Genomic DNA, 16,820 nt, shown 5'->3' with positions numbered 1-16,820 from the left:
CAGTGTAATATAATTAATGTACAGTTTTTGCTTATATCGCCAGTTAACCTTTAGTTACATTAAGTGAATTACTACTGTATGTGTTCTATTGTAATCTTAATGATTCACAGTTCATTTTCAGATTGTTACACGGTATTTATATTACTAAATTACCCTTCCTTCTCCTTCTAGAAAACCACTCAAACTTGAGTGGAATAATTAAAAGTTCAGATGTTCTCTGGTGGTCCTTCCCACTGGTTTTTCTCCCCTGCAAAAACCCGGAGAGTCGGCTTCAGTCCTCCAAGCCCGCCCCCGGGCTGTGTAGGCAGCTGGGTGGAGCCTAAGGCGGAGCACTGTCCAGTCACCTCCCCAGAAAGCTGCGAGCTGAGTGTGGCACGGAAAAGAGCTTCCTGGTCTGTGTTTTCTTCTTGTGTTCTCCTGTTATGCGTTGTTTCCTTGGTCGTTACTTGCAGCTTTGCCCAGTCTTGTTAGCTTTTTCTCTGGTAACTTATTTTTCAGCTGCTTCTTCTGCTGGCGCAGTTTACTCCCACTTCCCGGCTGACTTCCTCATCTCCGTTTTTCTTATAAATGGGCGGGGGGGGGCCGGTGGAAGCAGAATGCAAACTGGAAAATAATTATTGTAGGAAACTAAAGAACATTTCGTAAATAGAGGAATTTGGAAATTTTCCTTGTAAAACGTTATGTTGAGAAAACATCTTTTTCCATAACTTCCTTCTTTTAACCTTTGTGGAACATTTTTCATCTCCTAGGCACTTAGTGCGCTGCGGTTCTGTCTCCTTTCTCTTCCTTCATTTCCATAGTACAGACAAGCAAGAAGATAATTTAAAAATTGTGACTTTTTTGATGAAAGAGTAATTTGAAGAATAGAGGTTAAAATGTGGAAAAACACAAATTAACAATAAACATTCTTTTAAGAAAGTCTAAATAGCCAAAATCAAAATTGCATATTAGGCTGGTGATCACTTTGAATGAATATATTCTAATATTCCCAGTATTCATTCTGACATTTAAGAAATGCTCAGCATATATAATATAGAGAAGAGGTATATCACGTGCTCTGAGAGATCCAGCCATAAAATGGACTTTAAAAAATATTTTTAAATTATTCATTTAATTTTTTTTTTTAAAGATTTTATTTATTTATTTGACAGAGAGACACAGCGAGAGAGGGAACACAGCAGGGGGAGTGGGAGAGGGAGAAGCAGGCTTCTCGTCGAGCAGGGCGCCAGACGTGGGGCTTGATCCCAGGACCCTGGGATCACGACCTGAGCCGAAGGCAGACGCTTAACGACTGAGCCACCCAGGTGCCCCTCATTTAATTTTTTAATATAATGTATATCTATCATAGTATAAAATTCAGGTAGTTTTTTTTTTTTTTAAGTAATAACAGTTGAAAGTAAGCCTCCCTTGCTCTCTTGTCACAAGCAGATAATTCCCTCAAAAGAGGTAACCACTGCCACCACTGGTTTCTTGTATATGCTTCCTGAGATAGTGTATGCATTCACAACAATAGATGCAAATAGTCTTCTTTTTTAATAAAATAAATTCATACTTTTTGCACCTGGCATTTTTTCACTTAATATATTTTAGGTATATAGAGAGAGCTGCTTCACTCTTTTTTAGCAGCAACGTAGTATTTCATTGCATGATATAGCGTAAATTCCTTACTGGTCCTCTACTGATGGGTATTTAAATTGCTTATGGTATTTTGTTATTGTAGACAGTGTTGCAGTGAATATCTTTATACTTAATGTCATTTTGAATATGTGCAGGTGTGATAACTCCTAGAACTAGAATTACTGAGTCAAAGGATATTTGCTTTTTTTGTTTGTTTGTTTTGATAGATTTTGAGGGATTGCTCTTCACAGAGGCTGTACCAGTTATGTCCCAACAATAATGTGATTATTTCTCAGTGTCCTCATTATCACAGCATGTTACCAAACTTTCCAATTGGTGAAAATAGTAATTTATTGTTGTTTTAATTTGCATTTCTATCATAGGTGAGGTTGAACATTTTGTATTTACTTTCTGTCAACTGTTTTTCCCATTTTTCCATTGGGGTATTGAATCTTTTTCCTTATTGATTTTTAGGAGCCCTTTAAACATTAAAGAAGTTAGTTATTTGTTTGAAATACAAGTTGCAGATATTTTTTTCCCCAGACTATCTTTTGATTTTGTAATGGTGGGCTTTTTTTGATGGGTGTAGGCAGAATTCTGCTTTCAGTTTTTTTTTTTTTTTTTAAAGATTTTATTTATTTGACAGAGAGAGACAAAGCCAGAAAAGGAACACAAGCAGGGGGAGTGGGAAAGGGAGAAGCAGGCTTCCCGCTGAGCAGAGAGCCCGATGCGGGGCTCGATCCCAGGACCCCGGGATCATGACCTGAGCTGAAGGCAGATGCTTAATGACTGAGCCACCCAGGCACCCCCTGCTTTCAGTTTTGTTATTTTTATGCTGCCAAATATATCACTTTTTTCTTTGATGTCTTTTGGGTTTGGGGTTATATTTTAAAAGGCTTTTTCTACTATAAGATCATCTTTAAAAATTCATTTTTTTCTTTTTTAATATGGCTTTTACTTGTAAATCTTTGATTCATTTAAAACTTAGTTTGGTGTAGGGATTCGACCTTATTAAGTTGGACTACAAAATGAACCGATTGATAATAGACCTAGTTGGTTTAGCTACATGAGAATCATCTCTAACTCCCCATAGGCTTATGCTTAATTTCCCTAGCACCTGGTATGGTACTCGAAACAAGTGAGTAGTTAATAAACCTTTGATAAACTAAACTGAAAGGAAGTTTCTAGATATATTACTTTAGTTACTTACCTTTGTTTTGGTTGAAAGAGAATGATAGCACAAACACAGCTGATTTCTTTTGCACAAAACCTTAAAATCATGAAATTTTGGATCCAGAGACTAGGATGATTATTCACCTGACAAAGAAATAATGAGTTCCTATTACTTACAGGCATTCTAGCTGGGAATGGGGAGAGGGCAATGTACAGGCAGTAGAGAATGACAGGAGGTAGAGCAGGGGATGCACACTAGCACAGGTCACGAAGGACATTGATAGTTGAAGTGTCTTTACTTCATACGAGCACATGCGCAAACAAAAAAAAAATTGAGAGGTAGTGAGAATTAAGCTTCAGGAGACAGTTCTAAGTATCCCCAGGAAGTTGGAAGGAGAATCCGTTGTCTCTGTCTGGGTCCATGTCATCTTTAGATTACATTGTAAACTAGTGGGCAGGACTATACTTTTTAGGTTACTTTTGTTACAAATATTATGCACACTTGGATTAACTTGGATTAACATGAGTGTTCTTTAAGCAAATTAACAAATTGTAATTCTAATAGGAACCTGTGCCACTTTATGCAATTAAAGCCAAAATTACATTCTACCCTTGGGCATGTCAGCCATGGCACTCCTCCCTGCTGATGGAAGTCTAGTCAATATTTCTTGCAGTAATTTCAAACACTGCTCAAAAACATCAGGGAAAAGGGCCAGTAGAAAGTCTTGAGGTACCACTACTTTATACTCTCAACAAGAGTAGCTCTGCTTTTATATTTAATTTCTTAACTTTCAGGTAAGATTACATTTTGAATTAATTTGAAACTATAAAGTACACCTCGCTCTGACCACAAGACCCACCATGTGTGCATGGAACTCACCGGCCATTTTTAGGATCAAATCCCTGGATATGCTTTAATTCCATTTAGATGTAAAGATGATTGCCTGCAAGAGCTGGGAGTTGGAAATTCCTAGTGGAAACCCTACTGATTAGGATAGGGATCCTTTTAATGTGTGCGGTGTTTTTGTAGATACGGTGGTTCTGTGGAGAATGAGTGAATCTGCCAAAACTTCTTAGTCGCTAAGTTATATTTTGCCAGGATTGTCAAGCTCCAAGTTAGGAGAATAGCATATTCTCTCAGCATATTGGTATAAGAATCAGATTTAATCAGCATTTCTAACATCTTGATTTATTCTTATTTCTTCCTATATGCTTCAAGATGATACTTACTAGTACCAAAATTTGGGATAGAGATTTATCCATTTATATATGAAGAATGTGCCTTGATATTTCAACTAAAGAAAATCAGTATATTATTGAGGTATTTTATTCCATATAAATCAGTACTAAATTCTACAAAAATCAGAATCCGTTTATAGTGTCTTATCACTCATTGAGCTTATTTTAATAATAAAGAATATAAATTATTGAATATATCCTCTTCTCAAATACTGTTAGTTGCAAATGGGTTATATAATACCAGAATTATTTTTTTAAATTTTTGAGGTTATCAATTAAAATTTGGTAGCCTGGAGTGAAAATCAGGAAGAGCTGCATACTTTAGAAAAAGGTTTTCAGAGATCTTGGATTCCTGTGTGCCACAGAGCTTATATATTTGGATCTCTGAGTGATTGGTACCTCGTAGGTACTCAGTATGTATTAATTGAAATAAATTTATCCAAAACTTAACTTTATTATTTGCAGTAAAAATAACATATGAAGCAAGGAAATGTACTCAAAGACTTCAGATAAGGGAAATTGAAGTCTGGAAATAGCATCATTACTAATCAAGAATAAGATATAAGGACCTAGTATGATTTGGGTAATCTACCACTCTTAAAATAAATTTTGCATCTCCTTGCAGATTCCTGAAATATCTTCATCTGGGAAAACATGGCTTACATTGGTTCATGGTTTCATGATTTGCCAGCCATATGACCTTGGATAAATCGATTTCTTCATTTGTAATGAGGATAAAAATAGTTCTTTGCAAGTTTGTTGTGAAATTAAATGAGATAATGTTTGTAAAATGCCTGATATGTAGTGTTTAATAAAAAATGTAATTTTATTAATATAATGCTATTTATGTCCATTTAATCCTTAGAGAAAAAATCTAAAATGCAAATGCTGCTTGTAGCAAATGTATTTAGTCTATTTCAAAGTTTAAATGATAAATTCTGTTCCCATTTTTCAATTGGAGAGAAGGGATTAACCAAACATGTGGTCATTTAACATGTGAAATTTCAACAATTGAAGCAGCTAAGAAAATCTATACCCTGAGACCAAGGAAGACAATATTAAACTCTATTAACCTTGAAATGGTTGGAGTACTCCCCTCCCTGCAACTCCCACCCTACAAAGAAAGGGTTTTAGCCAAAGAAACAAGTGTTAGCAGCAGTGCTTCTGCTGATTTATAGAGTTTTTTTTTTTTATCAGATTGAATTTTATTATAAAGATCTTGATCCCAAGGGATCCAATAATTCGGACACCTGCACACTTTAGAATAAAAGACAAAGGATGGCATAGAAACTCGTAGTGTTTATAGTCGTTAAGTATATAAGTTCATAAGTATATATGAACAGTTTCTTCTGTGGACTTAATTACAGTTTTTAAAAATGATTTTGATATACTCTTTACAAGGTGACTTGAGCTGGATCTAGACTTAGTTCTTAAACTTTTCTAGTTTTAAAACTTTTAGGATCCAGTTACCTATTTTACAGTAGAACTCCTGTCCATGGTTTGCCATAACACAAATGGCCTCTTGACTCTCAGAACTGTGTTCTTGTCACTCTGCTGCCTTCCTGTCTGCTTTTTGACATTGAAATTTTCATTTCATTTCCAACTAAAGGAAACATTTGTTTATTGTTAAAGAGTTTTTTAAAATTTTTTTTTCCTTTAGAATCTTCAGATGGATTTTAAAATTGAACACACTTGGGATGGTTTCCCAGTGAAGCATGAACCAGTGTTTGTCAGGCTGAATCCAGGTGATGGAGGAGTGATGATGGAAGTTAGTGCTCCATTTTTCAATGATCCTCCAGCCCCACTTGGAGAACCAGGAAAACCTTACAATGAACTGTGGGATTATGAAGGTAAGTGGAAGTACTGTATTTTATTGCAAATATAAATCTCTTTATAATAACCTCTCCTTGAATTATTATTTTATCTTGCTGTAAGGAAGTGAGTGCTCTTCTGAGCAACTGACATGTGCAGTTTCTTCCATTCTCTACCAGTCTCTCATTCTGACTTTTTCACCATCACCTATGTGACTTCAGCTATATAACTAGAACAGTGAAAAATGGCAAGTATAAATCCAGATTTTTAAATTGCTGCCACATTTCTTTCCTTTACTTCTGATACCTATTTTAAAAAGAGTTCACCAATTCTGTTTTGTCTTTAAGTATCTTCAAATTGCTGCTTTAACCTTATAAACCTTCTTTGTGGAAGTTTGGGGATGTTTTACTTATTATAGAAATACTATCAACTTTAATATGAAATGTAGTTTTTATTTTATACTGGCAATTAATCTCACATGTCAAATGAAGGCTAAAGGACATGCCATAAAATGACACTGTGCCAGATTTGCTATATGATCCCCTTCTAATATATTGTAATTAAGCTACCAAACTTATCTTTCTGAAATACTCTTTATGATTCCATTCCTCAGATCACAAACCATAACTATCCCTGAAATAAAGTTCAAACCCTCATATAAGCTTTCAGAGTACTCATAAATTGGGCTCTTCTATTCAATCAAAAGCTGTTTTTTAATATAGCAATGTTACATTAGTTTCAGGTTCACAACATAGTGATTTGACAAGTCTGTACATTATGCTATGCTCACTGCAAGTGTAGCTACCATATGTTAGCATACAGCACTGTTACAATACCATTGACTATATTCCCTATGCTGTGACTTTTATCCCTGTGACTTATTCATTCCATGACTGGAAGACTGTACCTCCCACTCTCCTTCATCCATGTTGCCCATCCCCCTACCCTCTGCACCACACCTTCCGCAGCCCCTGGCAACCATCAGTTTGTTCTCTGTATTTATGGGTCTGTTTCCACCTTTTGTTTACTCATTTGTTTTGTCTTCTAGATTCAATATGTAAGTGGAATCATATGTCAACCAAAAACTCTTGACTTCTGAAAGGCTAGTGGTCTTACTATCCATGCGTATTCTCACCCATGTACCTTTTCTCATTCTATTCCCGCCCCCCCACCTCTAATGCACTTAGTTCAAGGTCTAATATAGGTTTCATTTCTTTAAAGAAACCTTTGATGATTCCTGTAGTCCATACTAACATCTGTATAGCATGCATTTTTCAGTGTTAATTTATCATATGTAAAACATATGTTATCTTTTACTGATACAGAACTTTTACATACCAGCTACCTACTGGTGTAGACACTAATGTGACTTATCTACTAGAGGTACTATACACACCAAACTGAAGAAGTCCTAAACTCAACTCATCCACTTCTCTCATAAATCTGCTTCTTTCCCCAATTGCCCAATCACTATAATACATCGATTCACTAAATATAAAAATATGAGATCTTTCCAAGATGTCCTTTTTCATCATTCTCCATATTTGGATTTATTTATGAGTCCTATCAGCTTCACCTCTAAATGTTTCTCTAATTTAGTACCTCTTCTTCATTCACACCATCCCTACCATAGGTTAGGCCTTTATGATCTTTTACCTGGGCTAGTCAAAGCATCCTTAATAGTCTTTTTACCCTTCAGTCCATCCTTCACTTAGAAGCCAGAGTGATCTATCGAAAATGAAAATTCAAACTCATAATTCAGGTCCTTACAACCTTCTCAGGCTTCCTGTCCTCTCAGGATAGTTTCACCCTTCTTATTATGATCTGTATATAAGATTTTCCATGACCTAGCCCCTTATTCTCTTTGCAGCATTACTTCTTTGTGCATTGAAATGTTTGCCTAGGAAGACTGAACTGCTTGTAGTTCTTTAAGGGATGATATTTCCTAATCATGTACATTTGATTATACTTCTCTCACACCCTGGAATGCCCTTTCCATCATTCTTCTTCCCCCAATTCCAACTTATCTTTCAAGGTGGAGCTTAGATAATACCCTCTCCAAGAATCCTTCCCTAAACCACTTTTTGGAGCTAAGTGTGTTTTCTTTTTTTGTGTGTAGCAGCAACCCATATCTCCTTCCCTTGTGGTATTTTTATTAAGAGTATCAACTTGTGGGGCACCTGGTTAGTAGTAGTAGTAGTAGTAGAGCTGAAAGCAGTAGGTTGAACATCTGCTTTCAGCTCAGGTCATGCTCCCAGGGTCCTGGGATCGAGTCCTGCATTGGGCTCCCTGCTCTGCGGGGAGTCTGCTTCTCCCTCTCCCCACCCTCACCCCCCGCTCCTGCTCTCTCTTCCTATCTCTCTCTCTCTCAAATAAATAAATAAAATCTTAAAAACAAGAGTATCCACTTTCATGTCTGATTAGATTGTAAGCTAATTAAGGTACTCCCAGAATTTGATACAGTATTTAATACAGAGAAGATGCAAAAATGATTTTAAGATGATATGCAAAATAGTAATTAGAAGATGTATTAGAGTTCTCCAGAGAAACAGGACTGAGAGGGAAAGAGAGAGAGAGGGAAAGACAAAGAGAGAAAGAGTGTGTGTGTGTGTGTGTGTGTAGAGAAAGAGAAAGATTTATTTTAAGGAATTGGCTTATGCAGTTTTGGAGGCTGACAAGTACAAAATCCGCAGGGTAGAGCAGTAGACTGGAAACCTAAGGAAGAGCTGATACTGCAGTTTGAGTCTGATGGTCTGCTGGCAGAATTCCTCATGGTCAGGGGAGGTCTGCCTTTTTTCTGTTAAGGCTTAGATGATTGATTGGATGAGACTGATTGATTGGGTAAGACTCAGCCACATTATGGAGGGTAGTCTGCTTTACTAAAAGTCTATTGATTTAAATGTTAAATCTCATCCAAAAAAACACCTCCACAGAAACATCTAGAATAATGTTTGACTAGATACCTGGGTACTGTGGTTAAAGTTGACACATAAAATTAAGCATCATGGAAGCATTCTAATTCATTTAGGTAAAAGACTTAGAAAGGGACAAGACTCTGAACTGTTGATGGAACTGTATCTAAATCTTAGATATTTCATTATAAAAATAACACATGGAAAACTGGAAACAACCTAAATGTCTATCATAAAAGGATTATGTGAATAAATTATAACATTCTATAGAAGAATACTATGCAGTAATTTAAAAGCATTAGGTTTCTATATGCTGGAAAGTGTTTTTGTGAAAAAGGATAGTTGTAGGCAAGTATGATTCCATAATTGTTTTTTAAAATCCATGCTGGTAAAATAGGTTGTAGAAGGACAGAAAAAGTCTGACAGGTTTTAGAGCAAAGTGTGAAGAAAAGGACTTTGACTTTTTACTTCATATGTGTTTATATTGTTTTAATCATTTAATCATTTATAAGAAATATATATTACTTTCATAATTAAATAACATGCTCAGAAAACTCCAGGAAATTGTAAAGAGAAGAAAAATCACCTACCTGTATTCCCTCTATCAGAGATAACCAGTCATTTTTTGTGTGTGTATGCATACTTTGCAGACATCTAGACACACAGGCACACATGCACATTCTTATTCCATGTGCATTTGGTTATTTTCTGCAGCCTGCTTATGAAATATCATGGCTATCTTCCCATATCAAAAAATATGTAAATGTATAGTTGATTGTAATGACTGCATTATATTCTATTGCATGGAAAATATAAATTCCGTAATTTATTTAACAGCTCTCCTATATAATAGTTTTATTTATATCATAGGAGATAACCATGTAGATCATTCCCTATTTTTGAGCAATACTTTGATGAACAGCATTATACTTACTTTTCCCAGTTGTCTGATTATTTCCTTAAGATAAATTCCTAGAAGAAGGTAACTGGCTCAGAGTCTGTTGTAATAACATTCATTTTTTTAAGAACCTCACCCAACACTAGGCTTTATTAATGTTTTTAACTTAGGACAATCTGATATGGGAAAAAATTGATGATTTATTTTCTATGTATTTCTTCTTCCAGGCAATGTGTATTTATTTGCTTTTCAGCTTTTCCTATGGGGATAGAATTATAGTTAAAAATAATGAGTTAATTCATTTTATATTCTAAAAAATAAATTATTTATTACTGAAGTAAAATTAAATTTCTCGGTATGTCTTATCTCTGTTTTCAAAAGTTGTGGAAGCATTTTTCTTGAATGACATAACTGAACAGTATTTAGAAGTTGAACTTTGTCCGTAAGTATAAAATTTTTTCTAATTACTACATAATTTGAATACAGTTAATTTCTAGTTATAAATTATATGGTTCATGGTAAAAGCTCAACCAAAAGGAAGAATGCTAATCTGAATAATATATAATTCTTTATTTTCAAGTAAGCATATAACTTATATTTTATAAATATTTGAAAATATTACATTGATACTATTTTCAGTTCACTAATGTGGCTGGTTTTCTAATAAATTGAAAGTTTTTTTGTAAAATGAAAAATCATTATAAACATCAGAAACTGTCTCTCACTCTTTATTCTGAAATTTGCATCATTATGTATTAGCTATTCAGAAATAAAGGGAGATATAGATACAATGAATTGAACTAGTTTCTTTTAGAGAATTTTTTAAATAACTAGATTAAACTTGAATTTTATGTATTACGTATTATATATTTATGTATTCTTTCCTTTATTCATCACTCATTCATTGAGTATATACTGTGTCACTTCGTGTTCAGTGCCAGGGATAAAAATTAAATCACACATAGTTTTTTTTAGACTTATTAAAAATATTAACCTTGGACTCTTTTGTTCAAATTTAACCAGTCCTTTGGGAACCCTCTTTACCTTGTTGGCAGTTTTTTCCTATATATGTGAAAAAATAAATTTATGCCTATCTGTCATCTATATGATAACAAATTTTAAATTAGTAAACTATTTAGTAATGAAATATTTCTTTGTATTGCCATTATTCATTTTAATTGACCTTTAAATACCTCTCAGTATCTAATATCCAGTAGCCTCTGTCCCTTTGTAGGGTGGGCAGCATCCCAAACAGTTGATTTAAGTGAGATTTTAGATATCATTTTCTTTTTCCTTAGTTTGATTTCTTGCTAATTCTAATGTAGAAAACATAGCTGTTCACAGTTATATTTTTTGAGAATAATCATGTATCTTCGTGTGTTACCTTTTAACTAACATGCCAGAATCTTTTATTGAAAGATATGATTTAACTGTCATGTGAGGTAAGAAAACTTCAACTCTTGTGTGATTATTTTCATCATACAGGTGAGAAAGCTAAGGCAAATAGATTTATAACTTGTCTAGAAAGCAGTTAAGAACTTGGATATGCTAGAATTCTAGTTTTATCCTTCGTTTTAATTTTATTAGATGATATCAATTTATTTTCCCAAGGTGATGACTTAGTAATAGATGAATAGGATAATTAGATTCTCTTATTTTAAAATTATATGATAACCATTATGTATAAAATCAATAATTTAAAAATATATTTTCAAGTTAAATTATTAATAAGTTTTAAAAAATCCATAGAGTAGTTTGGTTTCATATATTACGGGACAGTTAATAATCAAGAATCATGGTTTTGCTTCAGGCAATCAACTTCTGTGACAGTTAATTAACCTCTGGGAATATTGTTGTTTTAATTTGCAAGGACTTTTATCCCTCTTAGGATATTCTTAAAGTTGCATAATAATAATAAAAATAAGCAGAGAACTTTTAAATGAAAAATAATACTTGTCTTCTGTTAGAATAGTTTACTGCAGGGAAATCCTCCCTGAAAAGCTCACAACAGACCATCTGAGGAGAAATGTTTCGTCTTTTCCACTGACAGTAAATTTGCTTCATGTAACTACTTGAAATCCTTTGATTCTTACTGACCTGGCTAATCCCAACTATGCTCTCTTAATAGAATTCCATCTGAGGATATATTTTGTTTCTTTGAAAATGTGTCATCAGTGTCTGAAACTAATGGTAGAAAGCAGGAAAATACAAGAGGCAGGCCTGTCGAGGACAGTTGTGGGAGAGAATAGATCCAAATTAAAATCTTCAGCCTGTTGACTTGTATTAGATAATCTATGTTTTTATTTTCTATCTTCCTAATGAGCTTCAAGATAGTTTTTTTTACTGAAATAGCGTTTAGTAAAGTTGTTGGATTCAGACTTAGAAGTTGGTGCCAGCTTCCCTTAGGGTACTGTGGTTTCTGAAATGGGTTTTATTATGAGCACCAGATACTATGGTATCCCCCACCCCTTTTTCATACTTTGCACCATCTAACCAGTTGAAGTATTTTATATAATTTCTTATTTACAGAATATAAAAAGCAGTCTGGACATGTGTAGCTTTATGCATTTGACTGCAGTTGTCTGAAAAATGATAAACTCAAAGATTGGTATTTTAAGTAACTGAACACACTGGTTCTCCCTATAATTATCCAATATTCATACTGCATCTTTTTTTTAAAGATTTTATTTATTTGTTTGACAGAGAGAGAGACCAGCAAGAGCAGGAACACAAGCAGAGGGAGTGGGAGAGGGAGAAGCAGGCTTCCCACCGAGCAGGGAGCCCGATGTGGGGCTCGATCCCAGGACCCTGAGATCATGACCTGAGCCGAAGGCAGATGCCCAACAACTGAGCCACCCAGGCGCCCTAATTCATATTGCATCTTTTAATTATTTGGAAATCTAGTTATAAGCACATATTGCAGATATGAAGGAAAGTAAAGAAAATAACATTTGTTTCTTTCAAACACTCATGATGAGTTTTAATTTTGACAGTCATGGACAACATTTGGTGCTCTTACTCTCTGGAAGACGAAATGTGTGGAAAGTAAGTAAATAAAAATAATAGACAAAATCTTTAAATATAATCTTAGAGATATATATGCCATATGTAAAAGATATATATATCTTATATAAAATGTTTAAAGTATAAATCTGAGTTTACCTTTTGTGTTTCACATGTTGTTTCTGTAGCAAGAACTTGCTCTGTCATACAAAGTGTCTAGAGGAGAGACAAAATGGGAAGGCAGAGCTTATCTTCCTTGGAGTTATTTTCCACCAAATGTGACAAAATTCAATTCATTTGCAATTCATGGATCAAAAGATAAAAGAAACTACGAAGCTCTTTCCCCCGTACCTCAACATGAACTGCAACAAGGACAAAAACCTGATTTGTAAGTAGAAAATAAATGAAGATAGGTTCCAACTCTGAGTTTTTTGGAAACTAATTTTGGGTAGAACAGTAGCAACATTTTTCACTCCAAGAAGACGTATGTGTACAAATGCCTAGCAGGGTTCTGTGTTCCCTGATTGTCCTCAGTAAGTACTCGACAGACTGACATTGGACAGACATAGGCTCTCTTACTGCCGTCAGTAGAGCACTTGTATTTCCATAGTGCTGTGAGAAAAGTCTTACTTTGTGAGTATTGCCACAGCAAGTATCAAAGTATGGTTGCAAATTCATTTACGATCCCTTTCAGAGCTAAATGGCCAGAGACGTCTGTGTTTCCTGGTGTGGGTAAAGGGTTAATAAATCCTTTCTTGTGGCTTGAGAATGTGATCTTCAGTTAACTCTCTAGCTCTCTTCCCCTAGTAACCTCATAAGGATAAAAATGTCAACTATATTTCTAAGCAACTTTGCCTGTCATAATAATGACCCTTATTTGGTAAACTGATTCTGATCTGAGAGGAATTATGAATAAACTCTGAATACCTGATAGGGGCCACATGGCTTTGGGATTTCCCTTTAGCAGTCTTGTTTCCCATGGGGATGCTAGAAACTATAATAATGAAGTTATTATTACAAGAGATATTGGCTCCTGTGGGGCAGCAGGCATGTAAGCTAAGGTATCTCCTACACTTTTTCAGTTTGAGTCTTAGCTCTTTGCACCTGAAGCTGTCACTTAAGGAGAATATAGCTCCTGGCCAGCCTTATAAGTGCTTCATGGACTGCTATAAACACAGTAAAGGCAGATGCTGTCCTGGGGCAAGCTGAGATTCCTTCTCTGTATCTCTCTGGGTGTACTTGGTGTGGCCCAGTCTGGTGAGATTTCATGTTTAGAAGAGCCTAAAGAGATATCCTGGTGGACTTTGAACCATGGTAGACTTTCCTGCCTTTTTCCCCTTAGAAAGTGCTATACTGTCCTTCTCCCTGTTAGCTTTTTCCTTCCTGTCGTGCTCTTACTTCACTCACTTTGCCTTTATCTTTTCTAGCCTAGCCTTTATTCTGCCTGACACACATTTCCCTTTGCTTTTGTCCCTAGTCCTGACCCTTTTTCTTATCCTTCCCTGTTGCCTTTCTCTTCATGCTACCTCTAATCCATCTCTGTTGTTTCCCTAACCTCTTTTTTTATTTTAATTTTTTAAAAATTGAAGTATAGTTGCTACACAATGTTACATTAGTTTCAGGTATACAACGTAATGATTCAACAAATCTATATATTATGCTATGTACACAAGTGTAGCTACCTTCAGTCTCCGTATAATCAACGCTATTACAATACCATTGACTATATTCCCTAGGCTGTACTTTTTATCCCTGTGACTTAGTCATTTCATAACTGGAAGTTTCCTAAACCTCTTAATTCTGGATTGACAGTGTGACTCTAAACCAGGTTCATCCTGGTTCAGCCTGCTCAGTGGGGGGCAGAATGGGACAGGAATCCAGATGGAACTCACTCAGGGCCCTCATATCAAGATGGCTTTTTTCTCTGGCTCTTCACCACCTAATGCCTTCCTGTATTCAGGCTCCTCATTTACAAGTTATTGGAGACTTACCCTAGATAAAAGTATGAGTATACCATTGGTCAAGGTAGAGTCAGGGCAGAATGATTTCCTGCACAGCCGAGATCCACTGTAACATGTTAGTTAAGCCATTGTCTCCTCATTAAGCCACAATACTTGAATGGTTTTCTTTTTTTTTTTTTTTAAAGATTTTATTTATTTATTTGAGACAGAGAGAATGAGATACAGAGAGCATGAGAGGGAGGAGGGTCAGAGGGAGAAGCAGACTCCCTGCCGAGCAGGGAGCCCGATGCGGGACTCGATCCCGGGACTCCAGGATCATGACCCGAGCCGAAGGCAGTCGCTTAACCAACTGAGCCACCCAGGCGCCCTTGAATGGTTTTCTTAGAAAGAAAAGAAGTAGGATTAAATCTCTTTTACATTCACCTCTCTTGCTTTGGCAAAGTAGTCTATCCTCTAAGTTACAAAGCTGAAACTTTAAAACGATTATCTATATGGCATATAAAATATATCAAAATTTGAATGTAAAAACATCTCTAAGAGTATAATATTTGTTTAAGGCTAGATAGAATGAGTCAGATTTTGAGGGTTGATTTTTATTTCTTCCCTCAGCTGTGAGGGAGCTTTTCTAGAATTAAGAGGAGAGTGTTTTGAGATGTCAGTGAATTTCAGAGCTGAATGTTTGATAGCAAGAGTGAGAAAGTTGTACACATAGAACACATCTTACCTTTGGTATTTTTAAAATAGAATGTTGTTCTATCACAAATGTGACAAAATAAATAGCCCTTCAGGATGACTATTTCACAAATGCGTAATTCATTTCAATTCTCACCTTCTTTTTATTTGTGTTTAGTCATCGTCTGGAATACTTCAAGCCTTTCAGTTTTAATACACTGCTTGGAGAAGAATGGAAACAACCAGAATCAGAGCTGTGGTTAATAGAGAAACCTGATGTATAGGAGTATAGTAGATGACCATATCAGTCATTTCTTCTCTGTGTCTTTTAAGGTAAATCAATAATATGTATAATCTCTTTTAATCACGATACCACCAGCACACTTCAAGAACAACTATTTTCATAGAGGTCAGTGAAAATATAGTATCTTTGCAGCAAGTTGTATATGAGTTAACAAGAAAATGGAAAGTTTGTAGATGACTTTAACTAGAAAGTTAAAATGTTTCTCAGAGTCATTCAGTCTAGGAGCCATCACATCAATCAGTTCTATCTGCCTTGCATTACCATCACCCCAGATATCCCCTGACTCTGTCAACCAACACCATTATTTCTCCTCCCACTTCCCTAAACCTCAGCCAGCCTGAGACTGGAACATCTTATTTGTGCATTTTTTTAAGTTCCATATAATGTACAGTAATTCTTTACTCAGAATCTTCTATGCATTCTTGAAGTGGGTTGAAAACAATGACCTATTTCAGTTGAGCAGGAGATCCACATCTGTTAAGGCATCATTAAGACACATATGTATTTAACCAGCTGTTTTTCCTGTCTTGTGACTATTTTTAGTCTGTAGAAGGAAATGGAATGAAGTAGTCTTGAAGTTGGGCAACAGATTCTGCTTTCATTTACAAACAAATGACATTTTCTTAAACCAGATGCCAAAATATCTTCACTTTATTTTGTAAACATCAAATGCTCCTGGTCTAGGATTTTTCAAGTTTTGTGATGTGATATAGTTCAGAGTTTAAAGCCATCTAGTAGATCATCTATGAACTTCTCCACCAAACCTGGTCCTTCACTAGCATTCTTAACTCAGAGAATAGCAGTCTTGCAGAAGAACTTTTTTTTTTTAAAGAACTTTTTTTACTTGTACAGAATACCTAGTTGTCTACCCAACAATATACTTTATCCTCTTCTTTTTTTACTAACAGAGCTTGAATTTTTAGGATCACTGCTCAAAAACATTTTTCCAGATTCCTCTACAGATAGAAATGACATGATAAAACAGTTTAATGAGATGTAAGTATACAGTGTTAGGTGGAACTTTAAGAAAAGGTGTTTTAGAGATGAAAGATTCAGATGCCATACACATTTTACCTTTTGTCCTCTGCCCTCCCCCTTCCTTTTTCCTGAATTGCATAATTGAAACCTGAGGTAACACACTAGCTGTATTGTATCAATGAGGAGACAATCCAGGGTCAGCTGAGCAGTAAGACGAAGGAGCTTGGGTTCTAAACAGTGCAATAGAGTAA

The 16,820-nt window shown here is 35.3% G+C and overlaps 1 protein-coding gene across 1 annotated transcript; it reads left to right on the top strand.

Moving 5' to 3' along the window:
- Positions 1–379: 379 nt before the first annotated feature.
- Positions 380–15,571, top strand: C2H4orf33 (chromosome 2 C4orf33 homolog). The gene is made up of 6 exons (XM_021681462.1): positions 380–392; positions 5,690–5,879; positions 10,033–10,093; positions 12,645–12,696; positions 12,843–13,042; positions 15,466–15,571. The coding sequence occupies exons 2-6, from the start codon at positions 5,699–5,701 to the stop codon at positions 15,569–15,571; spliced, it is 600 nt and encodes a 199-aa protein (XP_021537137.1). The 5' UTR covers positions 380–392; positions 5,690–5,698.
- The last annotated feature ends 1,249 nt before the right edge of the window (positions 15,572–16,820 follow it).

Source organism: Neomonachus schauinslandi, chromosome 2, assembly GCF_002201575.2.
Source record: "Neomonachus schauinslandi chromosome 2, ASM220157v2, whole genome shotgun sequence".
NCBI classification, from domain to species: Eukaryota; Metazoa; Chordata; class Mammalia; order Carnivora; family Phocidae; genus Neomonachus; species Neomonachus schauinslandi.
Note: the sequence above shows the minus strand (reverse complement) of the source record. Positions and strands in the feature narration are given on the sequence as shown.

Coding starts and splice junctions, on each gene's coding strand:
- C2H4orf33 (XM_021681462.1), top strand. CDS start 5,699: ATGGATTTTAAAATTGAACACACTTGGGATGGTTTCCCAGTGAAGCAT. Junction 10,094..12,644: donor TTAGAAGTTGAACTTTGTCC/GTAAGTATAAAA, acceptor TAATTTTGACAG/TCATGGACAACATTTGGTGC. Junction 13,043..15,465: donor CAAGGACAAAAACCTGATTT/GTAAGTAGAAAA, acceptor ATTTGTGTTTAG/TCATCGTCTGGAATACTTCA.